This window comes from Mytilus galloprovincialis, chromosome 7 (genome assembly GCF_965363235.1).
Source record: "Mytilus galloprovincialis chromosome 7, xbMytGall1.hap1.1, whole genome shotgun sequence".
Classification (NCBI taxonomy): Eukaryota; Metazoa; Mollusca; class Bivalvia; order Mytilida; family Mytilidae; genus Mytilus; species Mytilus galloprovincialis.
Window position 1 is genome coordinate 34601183 of NC_134844.1, and position 12898 is coordinate 34614080.

The 12898-nt window shown below is 32.7% G+C and overlaps 2 protein-coding genes across 6 annotated transcripts in view; one reads left to right on the forward strand and one right to left on the reverse strand.

Moving 5' to 3' along the window:
- LOC143082843 (DENN domain-containing protein 2C-like) overlaps window positions 1-710 on the reverse strand; it is a 39364-nt gene extending 38654 nt beyond the window's left edge. For 4 of the 5 annotated variants that reach the window (XM_076258803.1, XM_076258804.1, XM_076258802.1 and 1 more), the window contains exon 1: window positions 596-710. The gene's annotated coding sequence lies outside the window, so the exon portion shown is untranslated. The remainder of the gene's footprint in view (window positions 1-595) is intronic. The other variant, XM_076258801.1, reaches the window with a different exon arrangement.
- On the forward strand, window positions 702-10740 carry LOC143082845 (large ribosomal subunit protein uL15-like). Its single transcript, XM_076258806.1, has 5 exons — window positions 702-753; window positions 1713-1776; window positions 8532-8607; window positions 8999-9170; window positions 10586-10740. Exons 1-5 carry the CDS (start codon window positions 751-753, stop codon window positions 10712-10714), a joined length of 444 nt encoding a protein of 147 aa, XP_076114921.1. The 5' UTR covers window positions 702-750; the 3' UTR covers window positions 10715-10740.
- Window positions 10741-12898: the final 2158 nt, after the last annotated feature.

Genomic DNA, 12898 nt, shown 5'->3' on the forward strand with positions numbered 1-12898 from the left:
TTTCAAATCATTATCGTTACGTCCTTTATCATGTTTATAGGAAAAAATTAACATGATTCGTCAAAATCAGCCGATTTTTTTTATCGTCTGAAAGAAAGTGTACATTTTATTGTCATGCAGCAAAAATTACTGTTAACGTCATTTGGCAAGAATTATTACTGTTATTCGTCATGAAGATACCCCCATAAATTTACCACTCTCTTATATATATATATGGTAAAAGTAAAGTACTGTCAGTTATGTATAAATATGCAATTACTTATTTATCTATATTAATTTACGTCATATATATGTATATATAGCTTGGAAACATAGGAAATAAGACAATGTATATACATCATTTTGTTTATTAATTAATTCTCTAATGATATGCATGCTGATTGGGAATGTTGGGATAGAATCTTCCTCAGTTACTATTTTCTGCAATATGCCACCACAGAAATGTTACATTCACAGTCATTGTTAGTCACAAACAATATTTAGTAAACTGGTAAAACTAACAACTGAATTCCGGACTAGAAGAAGATGCCCATTTGCTCATTTTGTAAAAAATGCTGACAAAACTCTTTGTTTAGCATGTCAATGTATCGCATACCTATATTCTTATTTAAACAGAAGCACAAGAAACTATCTTATTATGTGGATTTTTACATGTTTATGCTTTACATTTACTATTCACTTCCTATACCGTCAAGAGCCATATTTCTTATCTCGTTTCCGCTTCCGGTCTTTCCGTAAAATATTGTCAACATGGTGGGCTATTTTCTATTCTGTCTTTTTCTAATCGGAAGTCATCTTGCCTTCCCCTTCATAATTTTATGCGTAAAAATATTTTTATAACACAATCAAAAGTGTATGCTGTTTCCTGTTACATTTTTTATCCTATTATACATGTTAAAGGGAAAATTAAATGTGTTTTTTGAAACAATCTATTTGGTGTTCAGTTTAGGTTAACTAGTGGGTCAATGAAGTGGAATATATATTAATTGGCGATACTACAATAACTAATACATGGTTACTCATATATTTAGAGGCGACGTTTATAATTATTTCCCAAGCTGAAATTTCAGTATTTATTGTACAGAATATATATACCAACCGTCATTGTCAATTTCTAAATACAAGTCTAGATATGAAGCAGGCTTAACTGAAACTGTTGTATACTTTATTATTAGATAGATTAGATTATATATAAAGATGCCTTCATTCAACATGGCCATGATAGTCCCTGGGGCCTGGATGGCCAAGTGGTCTATAAATTTGTACATGTACTACTGTTTCACTATCACAAGCCAGTTAACACACGATAAGTCTTTTCACCACCGAACACCCGAAAAATTTATTTTGTCATCAAAATGTGACCTGAAAATAATATATAAGTTATTTATTAAACAAATCATAAGGTTAAAAGATCAAATATCTACATAGAACAGATAAGGAGAGTCTATACAAAAGAATTTTTTGTGCATGAGGATGAAATGAACACTTTCTTTTACATGACAAATAAAAGTTAATTTTAATGAATCGTGCTAAAAAAAAAGATAAAAATAATTAACAATATTTACGAGACCTGATGAATCACGATAAAATTTTAACCAATTTGATGCCCGACGTTAAAGGGCATTACTAACCTCATACACGATAATTTAGAAAATTTGTGGAGGGCTTATTCATTTATAATTATATCTTTTATAATTACCATTCTTTTTCAGACAACAAAAAATAAGAAGACCAGGAAGCTGAGAGGTCATGTCAGTCATGGACATGGTCGTATTGGTATGTTTATTTGTTTAAAGTTTAAATTGTAGAATGATGCTTAGACTGATTTTCTTCTCTTTGAAGTTTATATCTTTATCTAATGGACAACAATTACAAATTACATCCCTTAAAAAGTCAATTTGAGATCACCATATTGTTTTTGGGGAAAGACGGCTTCAAGCTGTCAATTCCCTAATGGGGTTGGCCAGAGTATCATTCCCTCACGTCAATCATTTTGTTTTGATAGTTTGGAAACCCCCTCAAAATGTCATACTGAAATTGATGACAAGGAGAACAGATTGACTTTAAATACATTTTTTACACATTTCCCTTCTGTTTCTCGTGAAATTATCGTATAGTGAGCTTTCCCTTACACTATATACGTTTCTTTTACAGTCCGGAAAAATCAGTATTACGAAATATTCTACATATATCTAACCTAGTGACGTCATTGTTGGAATGCCACACAGGGATATCCTGTATACATTATAAAAATCATTCACAGTATTTGTATACTAATTTAAAATCCGTATTTGTTAAATGTAAACCTAATGATGTTTGCTGTAGTGTAGATCATTCACACACCAACATGCAATGCTTTTAATAATCTGAGGCTATAATCAGATAATTTGTAGGTCAACTTTCGCGGTAAACAATGTCAATGGGATACATGAGATTGGGGAGAGAAACGACAGTTTTCATTGTTTCTGTAAAATTCTGTTTAGAATCTTCCTCCAATTCAGGAGCACCTCTACTGATGAGTAATTATACACTAAAATCAAAGGAAATGTTTCTGAACACTTAAAATGTGACATTTAGTATATGATAAGTAGTCTTCTGTATAAAAAAAAATTGTGTAACAACATAATTATTGAAATGGTTAAAAAAAATTAAAAAAAATTAAATGTTGCTTTTTGTAGTTTATACCTATTGAGATTGGGGAGAGCAACTGCAGTTTTCATTCTTTCTGTAAAGTTATGTTTTTAGAATCTTTCTCCAATTAAGGAGCGCCTCAATTGATGAGTAATTACCCACTAAAATGAAAGTTAATGTATCTGAACACTAAAAATGTCACATTAAGTATATATATATGATAAGTAGTCATCAATTAAAAAATAATTTTGCGTACCAACATAATTATTGTAGTGGTCATTTTTTTTTTCATTTTTTTTTTTTTTTTTTTAAATATTGCTTTTTGTAGTTTAAAGCTATTTATTCATGAATTTTACAGATATATCAAAATGTGGGATCTGGAAACAAACTTCACACAGCTTATATCAATCATATTTGATTTTATAAGTACATGTATCCCTATGATGAGAGTTGTAACTAGGAACTTTATCAATGAAAAATTAAAACTGAATATATTTTTCAGTCCTCACTTTCTTGAGAATACTGTCACAAAAAATGAGAATGGTCTTAGCCTGCCGTTCAGTTGTACATAATTAAAATTCTAAGATATATTGTAGTAGTTGTTAAATTCAATTGAATTTTAGATAATTAACTCCCAACTTTAATCAAATGTTTTGATTTAGAAGGTGCAGATCTCATTGGTCCAAATTGTCTCTATGATGAATTCTTGACTAAGGAAATGAAATAAAAATAAACAACAATTATTTTCATTATTGTTAGCCTTTCTATATGTTCTAGCTGTTCTTTTGCTCATTCTTTGTATGTAGACTATCAAAAGATACCCCCTAAAAATTGAAACAATGGCCGTCTTTTCCCTCAGAGCTTTTCAGCTCTTTGATTAATGTTGATTACAGTGTATGTACCGATATTGTCCTGATTGATGGTTTGAAACAGGCTGAACAAATTTATATAACTTGACATAGTATTTACACAATTGACCTAGTGTCCTTCTTGATGGAATGCACATAAAAAAGAATGAAACTACATGTAGTTCGATGAAACGGAACCTTCCCATTTTAAGGTTCATTATAACAAATGGACAAATATGGCCATATTTTCACCTCAAAAACTACTCTTGAGTACAGATTTCCCTGTGCTGTTTGGAAAGTTTTAATGCCTAGCATCCACTAGATATATAAAAGTTAAATGCATTTTGTGTTTAAGAAAGATAAAATCTTTCTTGGTTTTTGATGGGCATTTTTTTTCCTTTCTGCAGAAGGTGTACCTGTAGGCCCCAATGTCTGACAGGGGGAAAAAACTGTTTGCATCTCTGCTATAGAATACCCAAACCAGTGTTGAACAATAAAACTGGGGAAATACAGAAAGCATAGAAACTGTAATTAATTGCCAAATCTTGCATTGCACAGAGAAAACTTGCGCTTCCAAAGCCAGGGGTTTCTTTATTTTTTTAGACTGGAGGTACCATTGAGATTATAGGGGGAACCAAACCCAAACGGCGAGGGGTCTGGGGGCCGCTTAAGGCCCCCAGTAGGTCCAGGGCTAGCCCTGGTAGGGGGGCCAGGGGGCAAAGCCCCCCCCCCCCCCCCCCCCCCCAAAGCTCCTGGATTTTATGGATTTCAGCCTTAATTTTTTACTTTAAAAAATAGGGTAAAGTCTGTAATATTTGCTTCAATTTTGGGTAAGTTAACATTGAATTGTTTTTTTTCTAGAGTAATTATTAAGGTCTTTCCTTTCTTAAATGGAAAGACCTTACTGTATTTCGTTTGTTTATTATTATTCTTTTTCCTCGTCCGTTTTCAAAGTTCAAAATCAAGAAAAGTATGCAACATATCCAAATGATCTTTGGTACCATGTATCAGGGGTATAATATCTATCTTGTATTAGAAGAACCAAGATTTACTATTTACCTTATAGGAGTTATCTCCCCAATTACAAAAAAACACTGTTATCACTACTCCTCATAAACTATAAGACTTAGCGGCAAATGGTTTTTTTTAAAATGTTCCTTGCCAAAAGTTACAACTTCAAATAACTTTAACCGAAGCGATCCAGTGACCTATTATAGGAGTAATTTCCCCTTGAATATTTAAATTTTCGATATGCATATAAATCTCATGAACCGTAAGTCGTAAAGACTGCGGGTCTTCAGATTTGAGTTCATTGGACCAAAACTTGAAAATATAAGTCAAGGTCAAAGGTCAAGGTCATATTTTAGATTTTCAAAAGTTTTTCATTTCCCTTTAACTATTGAACGGTTATAGATACAGAAAATTTAAGCAGTGAAAAATGATTGGTACTTGAAGGGGCAACTTTTTTACATTATGACTATATTGATTTTACCATCATGTAAGGGACATAACTCCCATCGATTGTTTTTAAAAAGCCATTTTTAGGCAAAACTCTTAAACAAAAGGTCCTTGACCCATACAGTCTTTTGCAATGACCTTGTGGAGCAATGACCTTGACGAAGGTCACAAGGTCAAAGGTCAAGGTCATCAAATTATGTGTTTTTTGCACTATTTAAACAGTTTTATGTGTGTTTGAATTCCAACCAACCAATCAATCAATCATTCAATCAATCAATCAATCAATCAATCATAGCAAGTTTCCGTTTCATGTGTTTAATACGGGATCCAATTTCTTTTTTTCTCTCGCTTGTTTAACCATCCAACGTGTTTAACTAACATGTTTAACCAACGTGTTTAACCAACATGTTTAACGAACGTGTTTAACCAACCAACCAACCAATCAATCAATCAATTAGTGCATGTTTCCGTTTCATGTGTTTAATACGGGATCCAAGATGGTTTTTTTTCGCTTGTTTTAATTGAGCCTATCCAACGTGTTTAACCAACATGTTTAAACCAACCAATCAATCAATCAATCAATGGATGTTTCCGTTTCATGTGTTTCATACAGGATCCAATTTCTTTTTTTCTCTCGCTTGTTTAACCATCCGTGTTTAACCAACATGTTTAACCCCAACGTGTTTAACCAACCAACATGTTCAACCAACCAACGTGTTTAACCAACCAATCAATCAATCAATGCATGTGTCCGTTTCATGTGTTTCATACGGGATCCAAGGTTTTTTTTCGCTTGTTTTAATTGAGCCTATTAAACGTGTCCAACGTGTTTAACCAATATGTTAAACCAACATGTTTAACCAACGTGTTTAAGAAACCAACCAACCAACCAACCAACCAACCAATCAATCAATTAATCAATCAATCAATGCATGTTTCCGTTTCATACGGGATCCAAGGTGTTTTTTTCTCGCTTGTTTTAATTGAGTCTATCAAAAGTGTTTTACCAACCGACGTGTTTAATCAACCCACATGTTTAACCAACCAACGTGTTTAACCAACCAACCAATTAACCAATTAATCAATCAATCAATCAATGTTTCCGTTTCGTGTGTTTAATACGGGATCCAAGGTCTCTTTTTTTTTCGCCTGTTTGAATTGAGCCTATCCAACGTGTTTAACAAACCAACGTGTTTAACCAACATCTTTAACCAACGTGTTTAACCAACATGTTTAACCAATGTGTTTAACCAACCAACCAATCAATGCATGTTTCCGTTTCATGTGTTTCATACGCGATCCAAGGTGTTTTTTCGCTTGTTTTAATTGAGCCTATTAAACGCGTTTAACCAACCAACGTGTTTAACCAACATGTTTAACCAACGTGTTTAACCAATCAATCAATCAATCAATGCATGTTTCCGTTTCATGTGTTTCATACTGGATCCAAGGTTTTTTTTCCACTTGTTTTAATTGAGCCTATTAAACGTGTTTAACCAACCAACGTGTTTAACCAACCAACGTGTTTAACTTACCAACATGTCTAACCAAAGTGTTTAACAAACCAATCAATCAATCAATCAATCAATCAATCAATGGATGTTTCCGTTTCATGTGTTTCATACGGGATCCAAGGATTTTTTTTTCGCTTGTTTTAATTGAGCCTATTAAACGTGTTTAACCAACCAACGTGTTTAACCAACATGTTAAACCAACATGTTTAACCAACCAACCAATCAATCAATCAATCAATGCATGTGTCCGTTTCCTGTGTTTCATACGGGATCCAAGGATTTTTTTTTGCTTGTTTTAATTGAGCCTATCCAACGTATTTTACCGACCAACGTGTTTAACCAACCAACGTGTTTAACCAACCAACCAACCAATCAATCAATCAATCAATCAATCAATCAATGCATGTTTCCGTTTCATGTGTTTCATACGGGATCCAAGGATTTTTTTTTCGCTTGTTTTAATTGCGCCTATCCAACTTGTTTTACCAACCAACGTGTTTAACCAACCAACCAACATGTTTAGTCAACGTGTTTAACCAACCAATCAATCAATCAATGCATGTTTCCGTTTCATGTGTTTCATACGGGATCCAAGGAATTTTTTTTTGCTTGTTTTAATTGAGCTTATCCAACGTGTTTTACCAACCAACTTGTTTAACCAACCAACATGTTTAGTCAATGAGTTTAACCAACCAACGTGTTTAACCAACCAACAAACCAATTAATCAATCAATCCATTCCATTAATTAATGCATGTTTCCGTTTCATGTGTTTAATACGGAATCAAAGGTCTCTTTTTTTTTTTTGTATCAAGAGACCCTTGATCAAGTGTTTAATTAATAAACCAATCAACCAACTAACCAACCAACCAACCAACTAATCAATAAAATAATCAATCAATATATATGATATGTTTATTAATGACAGTATAATTAAAACAAAATGGAAGGAAAGACCTATCAATTATTCAAGAAGAATTGAACTTTAATCTGAAAATACATTGCTTATAATTATTTTGTAATCAGTTATAAAATATGTATGACCTATACATGCTATAATGCAGGGGTTTCATGTGAAATGTTGTTTAAATGTTTTGTTTGTTTTTTTTTACTTTTAATAAATGTTTTGCATTTGTTCAATATTGTATAAGAAATTTCATAAGTTACAGACATTGTAGTATATATTATTAAATTAACATGCTCTCATGCAAAACACCAAACAAACGTTTTTGATATACGCTAAGTGTTGTGATGATTGTTCTTGTCAGATAAAAAAACATGTATTAACTTTCACTTAACTTATATAAAGGGGTGATTGTGTTAGTAAAAATGTTGTTTTTTTTTTCACTTCTTCAGAGCTGTCCTTTTTTTTTTTAAATTTTAAAAGTCTTAAATCTCGTCAGATATTATATTTTGTAAACGTAACAGTTATGTTACTTCAGGTTGTTTCACTAAGTCTTGCACTAAAAATTCACAACATAGAACACATATCGAGAAAACGGAGATCAGTGACAACGTCCAATGGGAAACGAACTGATTTGATACAATTAACGATTTTCTGAATTCCATAGAATGTTTAAAGCGCTCTTACGATACAGATACAGACACATGGTTTATGATTATCACTTCTCCTACTTTGGAGGTGTGCCTAAATTGGCAGATAGATCTATACTTTAACGCGGACCTCGACGAAGACACCTATAAACATACATATGAACGACGTACACGGAGATTATCACTTGAGGAAAAAAATAAATTAGATTTGAACGATCTTCAAAAGAATTTTACACATTATTTTTTTTTGTATTTTTATTTTTTCTGCCGGTACCAGACGCTTCCGTAGGCGGGTAAAAGTACCGGGTACCGGGTCTTAATGAATGCACTGCAAAGCCAAAATTGAAGTGCCAAATTAAAGGAGATTTAAGAAACTAATCATTTTGGCCCTGTAATATATTCATATGAAATGTACTTTGTAGAGAAAAATCAAGTTTAGGCTACATGTTACATGAATTGCGTCTCTGACGCATTGGAATGGTTGGTAAACACATAGAATAGTGTGTAAAGATTTATTTTCTTTTAAGGCAAACACAGGAAGCATCCTGGTGGTCGTGGTAATGCTGGTGGTCAGCATCATCATAGAATCAACTTTGATAAATAGTAAGTATTGGTCAATGATTATTAGGTCAGAGTGTCCGAAACTTTGTCGGACTTAAAATGGCAGACAAATATTCATTTGGTCCGACAACTATTTAGATTTTTTAGTGGCAAAGGTCAAATTCTTAACATAATGAACATGTTTTGAAAGAGCCAGTGTGCGTTATTCAATCTTGTCTTGTTTTTTTTTTTGTAAAATTTTTTAAAATCTACAGTGCCAATTTTAACCGTTTGCATTAGCAATCATTTTTACATCATGTTTTTGGAAAATTCATAAGATGTTTAGGAGTAGAGTTACAGCAACATTAATATTATGTTAACATATAAAAGCTAATTTAAAGTGTATAATTTAACCAATTATGATATATGATATATTTTCAATATTATTTGACAGCCATCCTGGTTACTTCGGTAAAGTAGGTATGAGATACTACCACAAGACCTTAAATAAGTTCCACTGTCCTGCTGTTAACATAGAAAGATTATGGAGTTTAGTATCAGATCAAACCAGACAAGTGTATAAAGACAAAAAAGACAAGGCACCAGTCATTGATGTAGTCAGAGCTGTAAGTATGAAGATGCAAGAAAAGTAGACACTGTACCAGTATTTACTGCTGTCAAGTGTTGTCTTTGTGCAGAATAAGAATCTAAATATAAAAGATCAAGTTAAAATAATTCTCAAGATTCTCACAATGATTCTGTTACAATCGTTATTGTACAATAGAGAATTATAGATTATCATTGGTTATCTCAACGAGATTGCTTTTCTCACTTGAGTCTGTCACGGCGAAAGCGAGAAAGGCAATCGAGTTGAGAGTCTGTTTATTGCTGTTTTACCTATGACGACATTGTCAATTTCATTAGCAACTCCACGTGGCTCCTTAGTTTCTAGCGATAATTTCCCATCTCAAGCTTGTAGCATTATATAAAAATATCACAAAAAAAGATCAAAGGAAACATGCACAAAATAGCGATAATATCAGATTATTACATGGCATTTTTCATATCGCATGTATTGTCAGCCCAAGAGCCGGAAAAATGACATGTTATGATCTTTTTATCATATGCTTCAACAATGTAGAAAAATAAGATTCAAATAATGATCCTATTTCGGGGTTCCCAAAAAGAAGTTCAAAGAGTAAAAAGTTCACGGACGTCGAAACCCCAAATTTAGTACATTCGACATGAAATTTTTCTATCATATGCCTCAACAGAGAAGAAAAACATTTTGTTATGGACGAATCGACAAAAAAATAAAATTTACCAATATTCATAATGAACACTGTTTGGAAAAGTCAACTTTTTCAAAGTAACTTTCTAAATTATGATTGAAACTTTTAAAAAATGCATTTATTTAATAATTTGTTTTTTATTTTGTATTTTATTTTTTTTTTTTTTTTTACACAATATACTTTTAATTATCAAAATAATTGTTTTGTACACACTACTTTGTAATGTTTTTCACTGAAAACGTAGTATTGAGGTGTATTTTCCGGAATATGCCAAGTATCACCGGAATGCCATGCGATAACGTTACGGAAAGGCATGTGATAACAATCGAAGCATGTGATAAACTTTTCATATCGGCCTGCTAAGCACCAATTCGAAAAATATGGAATTTACGTTAATTTAATGCTATTATCATACAGTTAAAATCATATGTTATTTAGTCTAAGTATATGATAATGTTGGTTATATTACAATCAAAATAGTTTCTACCATTGTTAGGTTATCAAGTATTAAATAAGGGCATAACTTTATTGTATTTTAAGCTTTAACTTGCTACGCTTTACCTTGCAAATTGAGATTACCTAGCTTTGCGTAGCAGCGCTATTCAAACTGGTATTTATGACAGTCAAATTCACTTTTACAAAGGCCAAATTAAATTACAATAGGATTATCAAAAATGGTTGTAGACAGTTGTCTTTAAGGAACAGATGTCAGCAAAATTAAGATAATCATAAACATTTTGTTTTTACAGGGATACTACAAAGTTCTTGGAAAAGGACATTTACCAAAACAGCCAATGATAGTCAAAGCCAGATTCTTCAGTCGAGAGGCAGAAAAGAAAATAAACTCTGTTGGTGGAACATGCGTCCTAGTGGCATAAGTGTCAATAAAAATAACTACAGACTTCATTGGGTTCAGTGTCTATTTTCATATTGTCTTGTTAATACAGCTGTATATCAGCCTAAATTCATTCTGTAGACTGGAATTGATTTGGAAACCATAACAAATCACAAATGATTTAAAGATGACATGGAAAAAACTCTGGTTGCTTTGGTTTTAAGTTCCTTAATTGCTTGACCTTGATTGTTACTTGAGTTCAGACACTTTGTCTTGTGGTAAATTTTGGAAATTTTCTGGGTATGTAATTATTAATTAGTTTTGTATTTACACTTGTCATTACAGAAGTTCTCACCCAGATAGATCTCTTTCTAAAGGTCTAATATCACTTTACACATTCCTCACATGAACATTAGGTATGATTAGAATCCACAACATGTATCTGCATCAACTTTAAGTTATTAAGCAGAAATCTTTTAAATCTTTCCATTAGCTTGGGAGAGAGACCTGAAAAATGCAAAGTGTCCTCCCAAACAACTGTTACTCCAGTTGAAAATGCTTTGATATCAAAAATCCCAATCAAACAGTATACCTACAAAAATATATAGATAAGACAATGGGGAATGATTGCCAAGGAGACGAAAGATACCAGAGGTATGGTCAAATTCATAAATAAAATAAAGGGTAAGCAGATCCTGCTCCACATGTGGCACCCGTCGTGTTGCTTATGTCATAACAAACCTGGTAAATAGTCTAATTCGGTAGGTCACTTTCATGAAAGGGAAGGGGATCGTAGCCACAACATAAGGGACGGTGAAGGGTTTGTGATATTTATATAATATCAATAGTATGTAAAGAAGGCGAGACATTCAGCTTTCCACCAGCAACTAAATGACACATTATTATGATTGTAGAAAAATGGTTATTATTTTGCTATTTCAAGAATGCTGGTTATTAATAATACTATTAAAAGAAATGAGTTTTTATACACAATAATGGGACAGGACAGATTATGGTATACTGTTGTCATCACTTCAGACAACTTAAAAACACTTTCACCCATTTTCATGACACTTTGGCTCCTGCTCACTTTGATTTCCATAAATAAGTTGTCGGATTTTATTGTCAAGCCTGTGACTTGAGTAGCATAAAGCTTAAAACAAGGGTAGTGATACTGCTGTGGCATTGGCTTCTTAAAAGCTTTCTATTTTAGAAAGTGGAAGACCTGCATGCTTCATACTTTGTAGATGCCTTATGTTACGAAGTTTCTGTCAGTTAAATGTCCATTGTCCTTGACCTCATTTTCATGGTACAGTTACTACAAGGAAGAAACATTTTTATGTAATGTTAATTTCTCTCTTATTATGAGTAATAGGATAACTATATTTTGTATCTGCTTACCTTGCCAGGTACTTGTGCCGATCAAACAGTTTTCACTTACTTTGACCGCAGTTCGTCGATCAGTGAATAAGGTTGAGTTTTGGTGGTAAAGTCCACATCTTGGATACTAATAGCAATACTACTTTATTTGGTGTGTCGAAGGATTGTAAGGTGACCATGTCTGAATTTAATCACGATCGAAATTCAGACCGTATTGAGCTTGAATATTGTGTCAAAACTTGCCCTTATTCATGGTTCAACATCTGTGGTCTATCAGGCTGAACCCAGTTTAGCATTTTATTTTAGTCTACTTTAAGCAATATATATGTCAGCTATATTCGGTGTAAGGTGTATAGGTCTTTCTGGCAATTATTATCTGACTGGCCTCATTTTCATTGTTTATTGGTCAATCTCGAGTTTTCCTGGTTAAGTTTGTTTCTTCGATACTATTTATGCAAATGGGCAACTATATTTAAAGCATGTAATGATTGAAAGATGTACATTGTCATTTCGGGGCCTTTTATAGCTGACTATGCGGTATAGGTTTTGCTCATTGTTGAAGGCCGTACGGTGACCTATAATTGTTAATTTCTGTGTCATTTTGGTCTGAGCTCTCATTGGCAATCATACATCTTTTTTTTATATGTCTGTTTGGTAAGGTTCATTTTTGTTTTGGTTAATTGATCAATGTTAAGTTTTCCTGGTTAAGTTTGTGTCTAAAATGTGCAAAAGGTCTACTATATTTCAAGCATATTTGGTATAAGGAATTATTTTAAAGTGCAGATGTATTTCAAATTGGTGTATCTGACCTTGACCTTGATCATGTTAAGTTTATGTGATAGTTGTA

Bases quoted from the DNA above. Each gene is read 5' to 3' on its own strand.
- LOC143082845 (XM_076258806.1), top strand. The intron at 1,777-8,531 runs GTATGTTTATTT...TTTTCTTTTAAG, and splicing joins TCATGGACATGGTCGTATTG to GCAAACACAGGAAGCATCCT. The intron at 8,608-8,998 runs GTAAGTATTGGT...ATTATTTGACAG, and splicing joins AGAATCAACTTTGATAAATA to CCATCCTGGTTACTTCGGTA.